Source organism: Homalodisca vitripennis, unplaced genomic scaffold (genome assembly GCF_021130785.1).
Source record: "Homalodisca vitripennis isolate AUS2020 unplaced genomic scaffold, UT_GWSS_2.1 ScUCBcl_1864;HRSCAF=6016, whole genome shotgun sequence".
Lineage (NCBI taxonomy): Eukaryota > Metazoa > Arthropoda > Insecta > Hemiptera > Cicadellidae > Homalodisca > Homalodisca vitripennis.
The window spans coordinates 74,852-93,526 of record NW_025777989.1 but is presented as its reverse complement, the minus strand read 5'-3'; the positions used below and the strand labels follow the sequence as shown (position 1 = coordinate 93,526).

At 34.9% G+C, this 18,675-nt stretch overlaps 1 protein-coding gene across 1 annotated transcript in view; it reads right to left on the bottom strand.

Moving 5' to 3' along the window:
* LOC124371708 (apolipophorins-like) overlaps positions 1-18,675 on the bottom strand; it is a gene marked incomplete at its 3' end in the record, with an annotated part of 61,076 nt that overhangs the window by 13,501 nt on the left and 28,900 nt on the right. Inside the window, exons 10-11 of the mRNA XM_046830044.1 lie at positions 10,568-10,753; positions 9,117-9,272 (exon numbers count right to left, since the gene is read on the bottom strand). Of these exons, the coding sequence (XP_046686000.1) occupies positions 9,117-9,272; positions 10,568-10,753 (342 nt within the window). The remainder of the gene's footprint in view (positions 1-9,116; positions 9,273-10,567; positions 10,754-18,675) is intronic.

Genomic DNA, 18,675 nt, shown 5'->3' with positions numbered 1-18,675 from the left:
GCATCCCGAAGAATGTCCCCTTGAGCTTCTTATAGTCGATCTAAAATATAAGTTCATAAGTTATTTTTTATTCATATCAATGTTGACACAATAATCTAAACACTTTAGTTCTTAAAATAATTTTTTCTGAAAAGTAACTATTAGGTTTAGAAGACTGAGTTTAAATGAATTTTAAGGGTTTTTAAATTGAATATAGGAAGTAATGAATCAAATATAGATAACAATCAGAGCTAATGATTAATGGCTATAACTTTTATAAAGAATTTTAAAGATTGGTTAGTGGAAGAAAAGGTATATAAAAATTGTGTGTACTAACATCATAATTAGAATAGAAATAGAATATATATTTTTATTATGGTTTTAGACAATGTACAATATTACATTGTATTGTAAGTAGTCAATATACAAATTGTTTTTAACAGTATTTAATCTTTTAAAAACTAAATCCATTCACCCAACTTTCCACCATTTGCACGCAGTGCACACATTTCATTACACCATAAAAAAACAAATCAATAATTCGTGGGATTCAACCTCCCAGGATTGCAACACCCGCCGCGAATATCACAATCCCAAGGTGGTGCTCCATGAACTCGGGCCCAACTGATAAAAAGCACAAGAACACCAGTAGGTATTTTTTTAAATTGGGGTTTTTAAAATTTTTTTTATTTGTTTCAATAAATAGTGTTTTCAGGGAAGATGTTTAATGAATTTGATCCCAGCTTTGAGAAGGGGAGGCGTTCAAATGGCTGCTTTTCTAATGCTATCCGAGCTCGAAAGCGCGCCCCGAGCACTTATAGAAAAAACTAATTATGATTTTTTAACTAATATGGTGTGACAGAAAAAACCCTCTACCTAATTTCAGATATTTATATTTTTTAATCCATTATTGATTAATTTAGGAACTACTCTCAACATTGTTCTCTGTCAATAAAAACATATTAGAGTTGTTTTGTACTTCTTTTTTTACCATGGGTATTTGAGTGAACAATTTTATTCAAAATGTATTTTTACAAACTATGAAATAAAATAGGATCTTTAATTAATAAAATGACTTACTCTTTTAAACTTATGTTAACAAAAACATATTAGGATTATTATTTAGAAACAAAATTAACCTAATAAATTATATTTCTTAAAAAATTGAAATACATGTCACAGCCTAATTAATGAGTTTAAACAAATATAACATGGTTGTAGTGGAGATGGAGCGGAGATTGCACTCTAGTGCAAAATTTTACGCTCCGGTAAGAGTTTTGGAAGATGGGACACATGCTGCCATGTTGAAGCTGTATGAAAACCGGTAAGCATACTGACTTGTGTGAGTGTTACTGTATGGGGGGGGGGGGGGGGGGTGGGGGGGGGGGGGGGGGGGGGGTGGTGGGGGGGGGGGGGGGGGGGTTGGGGTTTGGGGGGGGGGGGGGGGGGGGGGGGGGGGTTGGGGTTGGGTGGGGGGGGGGGGGGGGGGTTGGGGGGGGGGGTTGGGGGTGGGGGGGGTGGGGGGGTGGGGTGGGGGGGGGGGGGGGGGGGTGGGGGGTGGGGTGGGTTGGGGGGGGTGGGGTGTGGGTTGGGGGGGGGTTGGGTTTTGGGGGGGGGGGGTGGGGGTTTTGGGTGGGGGGGGGGTTGGTGGGGGGGGTGGGGGGGGGTGGGGGGTGGGGTTTGGGGTTGGGTTGGGGTTTGGGGGGGGGGGGGGGGGGGGTGGGGGGGGGGTGGTGGGGGTTGGGGGGGGGGGGTGTGGGTGGTGGGTTGGGTGGGTGGGGGGGGGGGGGGGTTTGGTGGGGGGTTGGGGGGGGGGGGGGTTGTGGTTGGGGGGTGTGGGTGGGGGGGGGGGGGGGGGTGGGGTGGGGGGGGGGGGGTGGGGGGGGGGGGGGGGGTGTGGTGGGGGTGTTGGGGGGGGGTGGGTGGTGGGTGGGGGTGTGGGGGGGTTGGTTGTTGGGTGGGGGTTGGGGGGGGTGGTGTGGGGGGGTGGGGGGGGGGGGGGGTGGGGGTTGGGGGGGGGGGGGGGGGTGTGGGGGGGGGGTGGGGGGGGGGGGGGGGGGGGGTGTGGGGGGTTGGGTGTGGGGGGGTGGGGGGGGTTGGTGTGGTGGTTTGGTGGGTTGGGTTGGGTGTTTTGGTTGGGGGGGGGTGTTTTTGGGGGTGTGGGTGTGGGTTGGGGGGGGGGGGGGGGGGGGGGGGTTGGTGGGGGGGGGGGGGGGGGGTGGTTGGGTGGGGGGGTTGGTGGGTTGGGGGGTTTGTGGGTTGGGGGGGGGGGGGGGGGGGTGTTTGGGGGGGGGGGGGGGGTTTGGGGTGTGGGGGGGGGGTGGTTGTTGGGGGGGGGGGGGGGGGGGGGGGTGGGGGGGGTGGTGTGTTGGGGGTTTTGTGGGGGTTTGGGGGGGGGGGGTGTTTTGTGGTGGTGGTGGGGGGGTTGGGGGGGGTTGGTGGGGGGTGGTTTGTGTGTTGGGGGGGGGGGGGGTTTGTTTTTGGGTTTTTTTTTTTTGGGTTTGGTTTGGGGGGGGGTTTTTTGTTTTTTTGTTTGGGTGTTTGGGGGGTTTTTTGGGTTTGTGTTTTTTGGGGGTTTGGTGGGGGGGGGGTGTGGGGGGGGGGGTGTTTTTTGGTGTTGGGGGGGTTTTTTTTTTTTTTGGTTTTTTTTTTTGGTTTTTTTGGTTTTTGTTTTTTGTGGTTTGGGGGTTGTTTGGGGTTTTTTTTTGGGGTTTGGGTGGTTGTGGTGGGGGGTTTTTTTTTGGTTTGGTTTTGGTTTTTTGGGTTTTGGTTTTTTGGGTTGTTTTTTTTGGTTTTTTTGGGGGGGGTTTTTTGGGGTTGGTTTGGGGGGGTTTTTGTTTTGGGGTTGGGTGGGGGTTGTTTTTTTGGGTTTGTTTTGGGTTTTTTTTTTTGGGGGTTTGGGGGGGGGGGGGTGTTTTTTTTGGGGGGGGGGTTTTGGGTTTTTTTGTTTTTGGTGTTGTTTTGGGGTTTTTGGGTGTTGTTTTTTGTGGGGTTTGTTTTTGGTTTTTTGTTTTTTTTTTTTTTGGTTGGGGGGGTTTTTGGGGGTTTTGGGTTTTTTTGTTTTTTGTTTTTTTTGGGTTTGGGGGGGGTTGTTTTTTTTTTGGTTGTGGTTTGTTTTTTTTTTGGGGGTTTTGGGGGTTGGGGTTTTTTTTTTTTTGTTGGGTGTTTTTGGGGGGTTTTTGTTGTTTTTTTTTTTTTTGGGTTTGTTTTTTTTGGGGGGTGTTTTTGTTTGGGGGTGGTTTTTTTTGTTTTTTGGGTTTTTTTTTTTTTTTTTTTGTTTTTGGGGGGGGGTTTTGGTTTTTTTTTTGGGTGTTTTTTTTTTTTTTTGTTTGGTTTTTTTTGGGGGGGGGGTGGGGTTTTTTGGTTTGTTTTTTGGGGGTTGTTGTTTGGTTTTGTTTTTTGGGTTTTTGTTTTTTTGTTTTTTGGGTTTTGTGTTTGTGTTTTTTTGGGTTTTTTGGGGGGGTTGTGGGGGGGGGTTTTGGGTGGGGTTTTTTTGTTGGGGTTGTTTGTGGTTTTTTTTTTTTTTGTTTTTTTGTTTGTTTGGTGGGGGGGTTTTTTTTTTGTTTTTTTTGTTTTTTGGTTTGGTTTTTGTTTTTTGGTTTTGGGGGGGTTTTTTTTTTGGGGGGGGGGGGGGGGGGGGGGGGGGGGGGGGGTTTTTTTTTTTTTTTGGGGTTTTTTGGTTGGGTTTTTGGTGGGTTTTTTTTTTTTTTTTTTTGGGTTTTTTTTTTTTTTTTTTTTTTTTTTTTTTTTGGGGGGGGGTGGGGGTGGGTTTTTTTTTTGGTTGGGGGGGGGGGGGGGGTTTTTTTTTGGGGGGGGGTTTTTTTTTTGGGTTTTTTTTTTTTTGGGGGGGGGTTTTTTTTTTGTTTTTTTTTTTTTTTTTTTTTTTTTTTTTTTTTTTTTTTTTTTGGGGGGGTTTTTTTTGGGGGGGGGGGGGGGTTTTTTTTTTTTTTGGGTGGGGGGGTTTTTTTTTGGGTTTTTTTTTTTTTTTTTGGGGGGTTTTTTGTTTTGGGGGGGGGGGGGGGGGGGGGTGGGGTTTTTTTGGTTTTTTTTTTTTGGGGGGGGGGGGGGGGGGGTTTTTTTTTGGGGGGGGGTTTTTTTTTTTTTTTTTTTTGGGGGGGTTTTTGGGGGGGTTTTTTTTTTTTTGGGGGGGGGGGGTTTTTTTTTTGGGTTTTTTTTTTTGGGGGGGGGGGTTTTGGGGTTTTTTTTTTTTTTTTTTTTTTGGGGGGGGTTTTTTTGGGGGGTTTTTTTTTTTGTTTTTTTTTTTTTTAAACATTAATCATCCACGTTGTTTAAAATCAATGCTTGTGTAATAATGGCAAGACTAGCCAGAAAATGGTAGGGCTGCCTTTCTTTCCAGGGAGGTCCATAAAAATTTTAGAAGTGGGTTTTCGACTGTTTTCCCATAAACAAATATGACCAATAAAAATATGCCATTGTTTTTTTAGTGAACTCCCTTAAAGAAAAAGAAGGTACTAAGGAGTTTTCTCCATTTTGATTGATGAATTCTCTGGAAGTTTCACTTCATGTGTACATAATTCTTCCCAATAATGTCACTGCAGTATAGAGAACTGAAGGATGCTTGCTTTATTTCACTTATCTATATTTTTGAGAAACTTAGGAACAATCCTCCAAATATAATTGCATGATGTTATGATGAGGCAGAAAATATGAGTCTATTTTTCTTTTCTTAAATGAAAAGAAATTAATATTCAAATTAACTGCTGTTGTAATGGCAAACTAAATCAATGACCAAAACATTCAAGTAAAAGATTTTTATATTTCTGATATTACTGAATAAGATTTAACTAACCTCAGCTAAGTTGACAGGAATGGCCGAAGAGTTGTGTTGTCAAGTTCAGTGACACAGATCTGGGAATGAAAGATTTTTGTGAGAAGATTCGGTTCATTTCCCCGACTGCTCCTACATTCCAGCGCATCAAGGCTGTAAGACAATTCAAGGTTTTTGGAGAACTTGCGCTGGTCAAAGGGAAACTTCTTCTTGCTAATTATATTAATTACCGAAAAGGTTGTTTGGCTGCTTCTTTTTCAGGATTGGGTTGAAGCTCGGATGTTACGCAAATGAGAAACAATGAAGCTGCCAACTGAAAAATACATTTAGAAAATTATTAATAGTAATACGTAAATATAAATTTAAAACTGTAAAGAATACATCCAATTCAGAGGCATTCTCAATTATAATTCTTTTCAATTTTTAATTTTTGTCTGCCATTTAACCCAGTATGCTCAGTACCATTCTTAGATTATCACCACCCTGGGGATGTAGATAGACTAGCCATTCATGCTGTACCTTCATACATTACCACACACATTACGCATTCAACTAAACAATAATGTATACATAACTAAATTTACTTCCTTCTTGAACCAACCCCTCTTAACTTCCAATGCCAATTCTTTATTTCACTACTTCCCCACACTATCCAATAGTCCCAATTTTGGACTCACTGTGTACCAGACACAATATTTGAAAAATTACTTACTATTACTTATGAGTAATATATACTCTGTACCTTGATTGACAGGTTCCTTGTCAATTAGTTTCCTTCACTATGTCTGCAACTTTAGGAGTAGGGGTTTGCAACTAAGGGCCAAGTAGGCTTGAATTCGTAGCTCAGAGTCTTTCTTCAACATTATACAAAAATTATAGTAGCTGTTTGAATGAACTGTAATCATAAGAATAAATATAGACTTTACAAACCAAAATAATTATTCAAAAACAAAATTATATTTTCATTAAATAACAAAAATAATGTTTATATAGTCCTGTTAAAGTAAATTAAGTCCTGATACACCTGGATATGTCCCAAAACAGATTAAGATATCAATGTAAAATCTTCAACAATACGCATTAAATTACTTTTTTTGAACTTTTTGAAGAATACAAATAGTTCCCTCCCTTTTCTCAAAGGAGGGTAGAGGGGGTCAATTTTAAATTTTAAAATTCCAACTCCTATCTTGTGACATGTCCATTTTAAAAGGTCTAGTCAATGGAAACATAATGAACATTAACAAAAACATCTCTACGACTATCTTAGATAAAAGTCATGGACAAATCCCTTACATTGTAATGACACCTAGAAAAAGACACCTCTTACCCAAACTATATGCACACCAGAAACATTAGATACTACGTAAAGGGATAAGCTGGGATATTTGAAAAAGGGAGGGGAAATAATTTTTACCCTCCAAAACTTCCAAAAAAGATTTTTGTAATAGTTATGGTGTAGATTTTTACATCAATATCTCAATCCGAATATATCCAGTTGTATCATGACTTAATTTACACTCTGAATATAGATAATTAATTATCTGTATGTAAACAAAAGCTTTTTTATAAGGAGTAAAAACTTTTGGTAAAATGAAGAGATCCTACTTTTTAAAATAAAGTAAAAATTAAATTAACAAATAAAACTATTACATAAATTTAACCTTTGTGGTTGGGGGGGGGGACAGAGTCGTGTTCTGGCTTACCAGGATTGCCGTTAACATGCGCAACAGTAGTTTCCTTTATTTGCCACAGTACACGTACTAAAGAGTCATATTTTCTAAAAAGAAATACACTGAAATTAATATTTTTTTGCTTTACATAAACTCATTTATTTGTTACAATGGTTTTTGGGTTTGGTGTGTAAATAACTTCAATCAGTAATAAATTACTAAAATATGATACTGAAAATGTCAGTCATATGTATCAAACAAATTTACTTAATAAAAAAAGTTTCAAAAAATTATTACTTGATCTAATTAAGAACTTTTTCTGTGCTTATTATTATTGTAATGATATGTTTTAGTACTTTTAGTTTTGACAAACAGTCTTAATAAAATTTGATACTTTCAAAATTGATAATATTGTTTTTGACTAGCAAAACGCCTACTAAATAATAAGTTTAACTCCATGGATTTAACTGGAAACAGTGCCCCTTAACACTTAAGTCAATGACCATAGGAAAATTTAAAAATGAATTAAAGGACTGTTCTTATTGACAAAGCTATATATGAAATAGATGAACTACAGCTAAACCTCCTTTAGTTAAATTCTAAATAAAAATCAAGTGTTTGTTATTTTTTTACATGACTAAAATTTTAATTGTAACGTTAATAAAATTACTATAAGGCTTTAGTATTGTATTTGTATATTATGACATGTACCAGTTTCACTATTGTAAAAAAACATGTAAAGAACGTTTTGTACAAATAAATATCTATGTCTATGTCTATGTCATGGTGAATATGATTTGTGAAAAATCCTTCTGGCCAGCCAGGTTTGTCCTGAGCATCTACTCACAGGCAGCCTGAGTCAAATAACCACTGATGCCAAAGGGTTTAAAAGTACTTAAACTAAATTTTATGAAAATCCGGATGAAAACACGTTAGGGTTTATATATATATATATATATATATATATATATATATAATCATTGTGAAAACGGAAAATTATTTACATAAATACTACTTGATTTCAATAAGATTTTTGATTTCCTGAGGCACAATCATATCCTCTTATACTTAAAATTATCTATAGATACAATTAAAAATGAAAAACCTTTATTTCAATTGTTCATACATATAATTTTATTATTAACTTAATTAAAACTGCAACATTGGGGGTTTTGCCTTAACCCTACATCGGGCGCCTAAACGGAGTTTTCCTCCGTGTATTTTTTATTATTTAAAAATAGTACTACTTTTCTGATATTGGCAGTCGTTTCCCGCAGTGTACTTCACGACCATCTTTCGGGGAAGCGAAAACAATAGCCTCCCGCTTATCTTTGTCAAAATCTGTCAGAATGACGTCTACTTCCGTGCGAGGACTGGACGATCGTTCCTCCGTGAGCGCCCAATGTTGTGTTTGTAGTGCTTGGACGAAATCTCTGTGAGCGCCTTATTGTGTTTAGTTTTTATGAAGTTAATAATCCAGTGTGTGCGCCTAAAATGTGTGACCTGTGATGGTTTCTTTTTAAGTTTTTACAATATATTTTTATTTGAATTTTGTGAAATGGAGAATGAAGACGAGAGACTTATCAGTACAAGTACCAGTGTGCTAGGGAACATTTCAGTACTGTTTATGGAGTAGAACATTGTCGTTTATAATAACCAGAAGGAAAATGTTTTGAAAACTTTGTGTAGTATTAAAAAAATTTTTTTTAGTGAAGAATAAATTTTTATTTCAGAGTAATAATTGACATTACATTGTATAATAACTCAAGAATTGAAGTAAGTTGTTTTTTGTAAGAAGTTAAAAAACTAAATTAATTTCAATATATTATTACAGTAGGTTAAACGTTTTTGCAATTAATTGCATTATTCCTTAAATTAAATGATGTTGTTACTATACAATAACATTTTTTTAAGATTTTGAATTTCTTATTTGAAAAATTCATTACATAAGAGAGTAATTTTTATTTAACTTCTAAAAAATGAATTATATTACATTGTAATTTAAATCCGTATGAATATTATAACAAAATAAAAACAGTTTTAAAACGACTATGATATCCATTATTCGCTAACCTGGAGGAAACCTCCGTGAGCGCCTGATGGTGTTTTCTAATTTTAAGCGCCTGATGGAGGGTTAAGCATCGTTGTCACAGAATTTTGGAAGCGTACACTGGGCCCCTATAATAAACTACGAGGTAACGTGGGACCTTTTTCTGGAAGGCAAGGACTTAAAGAACACTGCCGGGAGCTATAGGGAGCAGGGCAGCCAGGTTTGAAGAATGAAACAAATCTCTGTCCACGGAGGTATTTGACGTCTTTCACCCAGAGACCGATGATGGAGAATATAGAGAGATAAAATCCTCTTGGTAATCACAAAAGCAACATATAATCACTAGTAAATCAAAACAGCTGATATAGCAATGAGGTTAACAACCTAACCATCGCAAAAAGACAAGACCAGTCCGTGGCCGAGAGAACAGTTAAAAAGGGGTCGGCATAGCTGCTTGCCCGATCACTGGCCAACAAAATAAAAGTGGCAAATACCACAAAACCACTGGTTATGTACTTTTTTAAAATATCTAACAAACACACTTACCTACTTACTAAAATACAATAACAGAAATAAACTGAGTATTTTGCCATGGTTGTCTTATATACAATAACTAATCTTAACTTACAAACTGGTTTGCTAACGTCAGCATGGAAAGCTTCAAGAGAGCAGCAACACGCACTCTAGACCTGGCTGACCTGTCAGCTGCACATTGGCTGATTTGTTGAGCAATCTCAGCAGTCAGGTGACGAGTGTTGCGTAATCCCTTCAGGCTGGCAATAATCTGTGGTAACAACAATCAATATTAAAACGAAACCTATTATTATTTTATTTCTTCTGTACAAGAACCAGCCAAAGGAGTTTTAGTTTACCTACTGTGGTGGAAAGAGATTTTCTCTCTCCTTTTCATCTTTTAATCTGTCATCAGAAATATTTCTCCTTTTTTAAAATATTTTTTTCATTTCCTATCTCCCCTCCATCAGATATTTTTCCTCAGTTTGCAACAATATTCTTCAGAAAAAGGAAAAAAAAAAAATATAAAAAGAAATGAATTCCTATAACAAGAAAGTTTTACGGTAGATCTGTTTGCTTTTGAGAGAAAGCAAACTTGTGATAGAATCAGGACATTAACATGTCTAGGATGAGTACATATCATGGAATACAGAAAGGAAGGCACTGTTAACCTAAGAAAATGGATTAAGTGGAAAATTATTAAGGAATATTGATACTTAAGCCAGTTTCTCATTGGCTGTAGATATTTCTGAGTTTACAGGTTACAAACGAGCAAGTTATGAAACTTGAAGTGCTCTTTCATACACTTGGATTATGATAAGGCCAATCTCAATTTTTCTGCTGGAGATGATAAAAATAGATAGAAACAACAGGTGGATCTGCTAGAGTATTACCATTTTCTCCAAAATAAGTTATTTAATAGTATTATAATTCCAACATGTTCAACTATACGATACCATAGTTTATTAACTTAGTTTTCTCATAATCACATTTAATTTTGGATCATACATTCCATATTCATAGCTTACCTGAGTAAAAGTAAATTTTAAAACTATCTATTTCTAAGACAAAAAGGCAGCCTTCTAAATAAAGAAAACTCTTGAGAAGAATTGGTTTTGAACTGATTACACAGACCTAAGAGATAAGAACAATAGTGCCCGACTGCTGATTTATATATTTTACTATTTTATGTACTTTTGAAAACAATTTTAGCAATATAATTGTGTTAAAATTTAAGAATTCAATGTCTGTTAAATAATTCAAGTTGTGTATTGCAACTATAAGATTCAAATTATTTACTTCAAAATTAAAGGCCCAAATTTTTGTTGATTCAACTTTATTTAAATTACTTTACCAAAGTATATATAAGTATATATATATGCTTTATACATCTTTTCTTTCTTTTTTCAATATTATAGTAAAGTATAGTATATATTTTTTATTTTATCATAACCAACTATTATTATCACAAATAAGTTATATTTCGAAACCTTTTAAATGCATAAATTAAATTTATGAATAAGTCACATTAATAAAAAAAATATATATTTTTAAAACATCACTTACATTGTTTTCCTTTTCATGGGAATCAACCTTACAGCCTCCAGCCAAGGGAGCAGCCAGACTGGCCAGAAGTTGTTTGTATTCCTGAGAGGTCTCACAGAACTGTGGGTGCTGCAGGCAGAACTTTCCAGCAACAGATCCAATTCCCAAGTATGCTTGGTAAGGTACTTTGTTACCAGAGAGCAGGGGCTTCACAGACACAACAATCAGTGTTGAAGTATGATAATTATAAACATTTATTTGAAGATAGCTGAAGGTTAATAAAGCTATGTTAGACTTGAAACAACTAAATACTTTAGATTTAATACTCTACGCTATGTTTCACTTTCTATTTTGAATAGTCATGGGTAATTTTTGTCTTAGTAAAATAGTACTTTTTGTCATCCGTACATTTTGGGGGAAAACCTATAATTTTCTGAATATAATGTCATGTATAACTTGATAACATAAAAAGTGCTAATATCTGATCCAATAAATGTGACGATAATAATTTCATAGTAGGGGAGAACAGAGTAGCACCAATCAGCGGGTAGCCCCAATCACAGCTCTTGAGAAAAAACTGGTTAGTTAGTTTAACGCAATGTCCGACTAGTGCTGCAACCTTGCTGCAACCCTAGAAACTATATTATGAGTGTGCAAGCGCCTAGCACCATTGCCTCCTTAGACTGTAACAGGTGGAGTGTTTTTTATCATTTCTTTGTAATGTTTTGCAGTTTTTGAAAAGAGGTAAGTGTTTTAACAAAAATATTTGCATTTAAACCTTAGTACGTAGTTAATAGTAATATAGGTTGCCTTCAGAATACCGCATAGTTTATGAATTTGAAACTACTAAATTTTTCAGTAGTGTCACTTGATGTTCCTTGGGGTGGCAACGAGTACTCAAGTGGGGAATTGGGGAATGACTGATCACTTGATTTGGTACTACTACGCTGTAACAGGTCAAATTACGACATTTGAATATTCGCGGGGAATTGGCAGACTGTGACGTCAATGAATCGGCAGACTGTGACGTCAGTGAATCACATGTCGGAATTGAGATTTATTTAATAACGAAGAAATTTATTGAACTTTATTCGGGAAAAGATTTGATTAATTAAAAAGAAGTAAACATAACCAAAATTCGTGTTTTACAAAAAACATTAAATAGAAATTACGCAGAAAAAGCCAATTGTGGTATGAATGACTTGTATATTGATGACGTCATAAAGCACATGTTGCTAAAAATTTAAATAAAAAGCTTTGAAAAAATAATAAAAAGAAAATAGAAATACTTAAATTGATTAATTATAGTAAACGTAATAAATTTCAACAATAAAAAAAAAAAGAATCAAATTAAATTTATTTGTGAAGACGCTGATTTGAACGAGAGAAGGGATGAGTATTGTTTTGAGTCGGTATCCGTCGTTTTATACGGAGATTCCTTCTTCTACCACCAGACTCGAAGCAAGGAGGTTGTGTTAGTTCTCCTGGGATAGTAATGATCTGTTGTATAGTATATTGAAATTTAATCAAGGATGGGATATTGTTTAGACTTTTAAAATTATCAAAGCACTGCAAGGTGAGTGAAATTATAATATGTGTTGAGAGTGTGACATTTAATAAATTAATCTCGTGGTCACTTGGTTTGACTTTCTTTAAATATCCCTTTTATAAAAAGTGTGGAGTGATGTTAAATTTTGTAATCATTACTTAACATATTTTGGAACCCTGACATACACACAGACTTGTCTCTGGTGATAACACCAGAGACGTTCAAATCTAATAATTTTTGAGTAATACCGAGGGGAATACAGCTAGCATTGGGCAAGATGGCGACCGATACCATGATGAGGAACATGGTTAAAACAACGTGCCACTGGTGACAAGGGGCGTACAACTACATGGTGAGTCAATAACTCTAAAGAACTGACTTTCAGCAAATTTATCGCAACCAAAGTGAAGGTGACACACAGCAAATTGGCGTTATAACCTGGGACTCTCATCAAAATTGACATCACTTCAAATTTACATACATCAAAAAGTCGCAGCAAACGAGGGCCTTACATCAAATCTGACATACATCAAATGGCGCACCAACTGGAGGGCTCGAACTTCCACAACTAATTTAAGTAGGTTAGTGGTAGCATATTTTAGACTAAGTGAAAATCACTGTTTTTATATAATTGTAAATTGTATTTTCAGGTGTGTGTCTAGAAGAAGTATGACAAATTATTATTAGTCTATAAGTTTGATAACTTTGAACAACCTAGTTATAATATAAATTAGTAAAATTTTCCTAGTAGGCTAATAAAACAAAAATAAGGCCTAAATTAATAATATAAATTTTCAAATTAAACATAGGCTACAAAATGGAAGGCGAACAAAATAATGAAGGGCCCGCACCAATATTTAGACCAATAGAAATAGATCTTCATAGCTCAGGAGATACAGGGTTTTTAGGTTGGTCATCCCCTAATACAGTAGAACAGGAGGTGTCGACAAGAGATGACAGAAATTCATTAGAGAATGAGGTTAGCAGAGTCAGTAGTCCAGTAGGAGTTGATAGGGATGAAGGTCTTATTGCATTCATGAGGACTGTGATGAATAGTCTGAATGAAAAGATAGATAAAAATAATGAAAAGATGGATAAAAATAATGAGGAGTTGAAGAAAAATAATGAGGAGTTAAAGAAAAATAATGAGGAATTAAGGAAGGACTTGAATGAAAAGATGGATAAAAATAATGAGGGATTAAGGGATCTGAATTATAAAATAGATCAGAATAAAGAGGAACTAAAAACGGAAATTCTAAGAAGTAATGAGCAGTTAAAACGAGACATGGAACAGATGAGAGGTGAGTTAAACAATAAAATAGTAGAGATTACGGAGGTTATGAGAGTAGAGATAAATAAAGACTTAAATACTTTAAATAAAGACTTAAAGAACTTGGAGGAGGGGGGTCAGACTTGAAATAAACGAACAAGCTGAGAAAAACAAAGGTGAGAGGAATAAACTTAAAAGTCAGGTTAGAGGAGAGGTTACAACCGAGATAAAGAAATTAAAAGATAAAAGAGAAGAAGATATGAGGGAAATTGAGAAAAGGTTTGTACACATTGAGGATCATAAAAAGAAAATAGATCAAAGATTAGAAAAGATAAATAAGAGATTTTAAAACAAGATTAGATGAATTAAATGGTAGGGTAGATAGGGGACAGAGCTAACTTAGAACTTGACCAGGATACAGAAAATGGTAAGGCGAGTAGGGATGTAGAAAACAAGTCAGTAACGGGCAGTAGTTTACAGGAAATAGAGGACATGGGAAATAGGGTAGAAAAATCCCTGAATAAGAGATTGGATGAATCTTTAGGGAAATTAGAAAACAAACAAACACAACTAGAAAATATGATGAGAAATCAAAGCATGGTGGGCATGAGAATAAGCCAACCAGCAAACACAGAAAATATTCTTATTGGAATTTGATCCAATAAAAAAATAATGTACATCCTATGGAATTTTTGGAAGCTTGTAAAAAAAATATATAGAGAAAAATGGAGAAGGATGGGACTTCCAGGTATTGATAATTTTAAAATATATGAAAAATGAAGCAGGAAAGTGGGGGCGACAGCATATAAATAATTGGAAAAACTTTGAACAATTTTATAGGAGTTTTAAAGGGAAAATATTGGTCCATAGGAGAACAGAAAAAATTTGAAAAAGAACTAATGGGTAACGGTACATACAGGGTTGGATTTGATAATCTAGTAACCTATGTATTGGAATTTTATAATAAAAGCCAGTATTTAGAAACTAGAATTGACATGGGAACATTCCTAGCATATATAAGCAAACATGTTCCTAGAACTATAAGTAGTGCAATTGCTGCAGCCCAAAATGTTGAAAGATCAGAAGATCTAGAAAACCTGTTGAATCAACTTAATATACTGAATAGTGACACACATAGAAGTTATGACAGATCATTTGATATGAGAAATGAGACAACACTCAATAAAAATGTAAATCAATACAAGAATTTAGGACATAGAGATGCACCATATAGAGGGACACAAGTTAGAGGGAATATTAGAGGAAATAATTTGACTAGAGTAGGCTCATACTACAATAGGAACACATATAATAGGGAGAGAGTAGAGTTTGAGAATGATAGGAGAAGACAAAGTAATAATAGGGGTAGAGACACAAATGATTATGGAAAGGAGAAAGAAAGGTATGAAAACAACGAAACGAGGCATCAGAGAGATCAATATGAATATACAAGGGGAAGAGGAAGTATGAGAGGTAATAGATGACTAGAGGAAAACAGGATGGAAAACAAATGGGTAGGACAGGCTAGAATGAAGGAAAACGATTGAGAAAAAGGAACCTAATTTTGAGGGATACCAAATGATAGGAGATTCTCAACTTAGGAGATTTGGGGAGAAAATAATGAATTTAAGAGGTGAATATAGAGAGAAAGGAGGGAAGAGAATTAACTTATGCATAGGAGGTCAGACAATTGAACAGTTGACCAGAGAGCTAAAACATGCAAATAATTTAGAAAAACAGCTAATAGTAATGATAGGTACAAATGATTTATTAAGGGATAAAGAAGTAAAAAATATTTGTAATGATTATGACAAACTAGTAGAGGTTTTACTGGAGAAAGCTGATAAAATAATCTTGGTAACCATTCCACCCATACCAAAGTTAGGTGAGAATGACAGATATCATTTAAATAAACTTGAAAGAATAAATGAACATATAAAAAGTAAAGAAAATAATGAAAAAGTTACGGTTTTAGAAGTGGCAGAGAAGTATTATGATAACTATGATAGTACAGACTGTAATGTGAAATTATATGAAAAGGAAATATTCTATAAAGGAAAATGGTGTGAAGATTTAATACATCTGAATAAAGAGGGTCTAACAATTCTAGCAAATGAGCTTAGAAATCTGATAAGGTCAGATAAGAAAAAATCCGGACTAAGACTAGGGGTGAATACAGCTTTTATACCAGAGAATGACATCTTTGATGAATTGACCAATGAAGATAATTATAATAAAATTCCCATAAAACCAGTAGCAGAAGCACTACCTGAGATACTTGGAAAAATAAATAAAGAGGAGTATCACATGATAATAGATTCAGGAAGCCAGGCGACAATAATGTCAGAAAAGTATTATAATGAGATAAAAGAAAGAAGTGTACTTGAAATTTTAGAGCTGCCGGTAACAAATTTAAGTATAATAGGAGTAACAGGTATTAGAAGTAAAAAGATTGATAAACAGGTCATGATAGAGGTGGAAATAGAGAATAAACTATTTCAAATAAATTTTCTAGTAGTCAAAGCAGTGAACTTGGGAATAATACTAGGATGTGACTTCTTTAGAGAACACAATGCAAAAATTGACTTTGAACATGGTAAGATAAAGTTGGAGGTAGATAAAGAAGTATTAAATGTTGAATTTACTGAATCAAACTGTGAATCAGAGGATATAGTCAATGGTATAAAGTTAATTAGGTGCAATTACATAAATACATTAATAAGTGAAGATGAGCTGAAAAATTCTTGGAACAACATAGAATTTCTATGTAAAACACATAGAGAAAATATGAAGGACAAAGTTAATGATGAGAAGGATAAACAGGTTTTAGAAATATTAGAACATTGTGAAGTAAAGGAAAATGAAGATTTAAATAAATTAAAAAGTATACTGATGAAAAATAAAGATATTTTTTCAGATGAACCAGGCTGTATAAAGAATTATGAGGCCAAATTAAATATAACAAATGAAAAGCCATTTGTAGGAAGATCCTATCCAATACCTTATTCAAAGAGGGAAGGTGTAAGAAAGGAAATAGAAAATATGTTAAAAAAGAGACATAATAGAGGAGTCTGATAGTCCATATTCTAACCCATTGGTGTGTGTAGTTAAAAAGGATCTGTCATTAAGAATATGTCTAGATAGCAGGAATTTGAATCAACACATAATACCAGATAGGGAATCACCAATAAACATAGATGATGTATTGAAAAAGTTTATAGGAGTCAAATACATGACATCATTAGATTTATCACAGGGATTTCTACAAACACAATTAAGTAAAGAGTCCAGAAAATATGTAGCGTTTGTCTTCGAAGGGAGGAATTTACAATATAAAAGACTACCATATGGTTTGAATGTTAGTACTGCGTTGTTCATTAAAGGGTTAAACAAAGTATTAGGTCATGACTTGACAGAATTTGTAACTACATATGTGGATGATATATTAATCACTTCAAACACATATGAAGAACATTTAAAACATGTAGAACAGGTCTTAAGTAGATTAAAAGAAGGAGGAATAACAGTCAAATTAAAAAAATCACAATTTTTAAGAAAAGAGATAAATTATTTAGGATACATTATTTCAGCTGAAGGAATTAAAATGGATAAAAAATAAAATTGAACAGATAGTGAATTTTAAACGACCTACAAACATAAAAGAACTACAAATGTTTAATGGATTATGTTTGTATTATGCAAAGTTTCAAAGACATTATGGCAATTTAATAGGACAGTTAAATCATTTATTGAGTAATAAAATAGAATGGAAGTGGACAGAAAAAGAAGAAAAGGCATTTGGACAAATTAAAACTGAATTTTTAAATGCAGTCATTTTAAAACATCCAGATTTTAACAAACCATTTTATTTAAATACAGATGCAAGTGACCTTAACATTAGTGGAATATTATATCAGTTAGATGAAATCGATGAGGAACAGGTGATATCATTTTATAGCAAGGCTTTAACACAAGCGCAAAAATTTTACACGATCACAGAAAAGGAACTGTTAGCTGTAGTATTAACTTGTAAAAAATTTAGATCATATTTAATAGGACATCCCAAAGTGATAGTGAGAACAGATCATAAAGAATTGACATTCTTAAAAAGTTGTAAATTAACAAATGGTAGATTGTTGAGATGGGCTTTAGCATTACAAGAGTTTAATCTTGAAATAGAATTTGTTAAAGGGAAAGAGAACATTCCAGCAGACATACTGTCAAGGATTACACAGAAGGATAGTCAAAATTCAGTAGAAAAATACAGTATCAAGGTTTTGTACAACAAAATTGATTTAGGTTTTAAAAATAGTGAGATAAAGGAAATATTAAAGAATCTAGATAAAAAACAAGAACAGGATGAGTGTTTTGAGAAATATAAAAAATATCTTAAATGACAGTGAAGGAGTTCATTATGGAAAAATAAATAAAATATTTATGGAGTATAGAGGGATAATTTTTAAGAGAAAGGATGAAAATAGTGATGTATGGAAAGTATGTATTCCAGAAGGTATTAAAAAGGATTTAGTTAATTTTACACATTTAAAATATGGACATTTAGGAGGTCATAAAATATTTAATATACTTAAAGAATATTGTATTTTTAAGAATATGGAAAGAAGTGTAAAGGAACAGTTAAAAAAGTGCATATTGTGCCAAAAGAGTAAACATGGGAATGTAAGACAAGAAGGTAGACAAATGAATATAATATCTCAGAATGTGCTAGACTTGGTGTCAATAGATTTGATAGGTCCATTACCAAAGGGAAGAGGAAATGTACAATACATATTAACAATGGTAGATGTTTTTTCAAAATTTGTGAAATTATATGCCATAAAGAAACCAAACAGTAGAAGTGTATTAAGTAAAGTAACTAAAGAGTTTATACCTCAAGTAGGAAAAATGAAACCAATAGTCAGCGACAATGGTCCATGTTTTAATTCAAATTTGTGGAACACAACTCTTAATAACTTAGATATTAAAGTTTATCACAGTACACCTTATCACCCACAAAGTTCAATAGTGGAAAGGACAAATAAAGAAGTAAATAAAATTTGTAGGATATATTGTCATAAAAGACACACTCAATGGCCTGACATTCTGTTACTTGCTGAATATGTGTTAAACAATTCAGTACAGGACACCATTGAAGCAATACCATATGAAAGTAATGTTTGGAAGAAGATCTGATAATTTTCTAAGTAAAATAATTAAGTTCCCAATTGAATGTAAATTTAATCATTTGAATAAAATTAGAATGGTAAGGGAAAACTTAATAAGTAAGGCAGAAAAAAGGAATAAAAGACATGA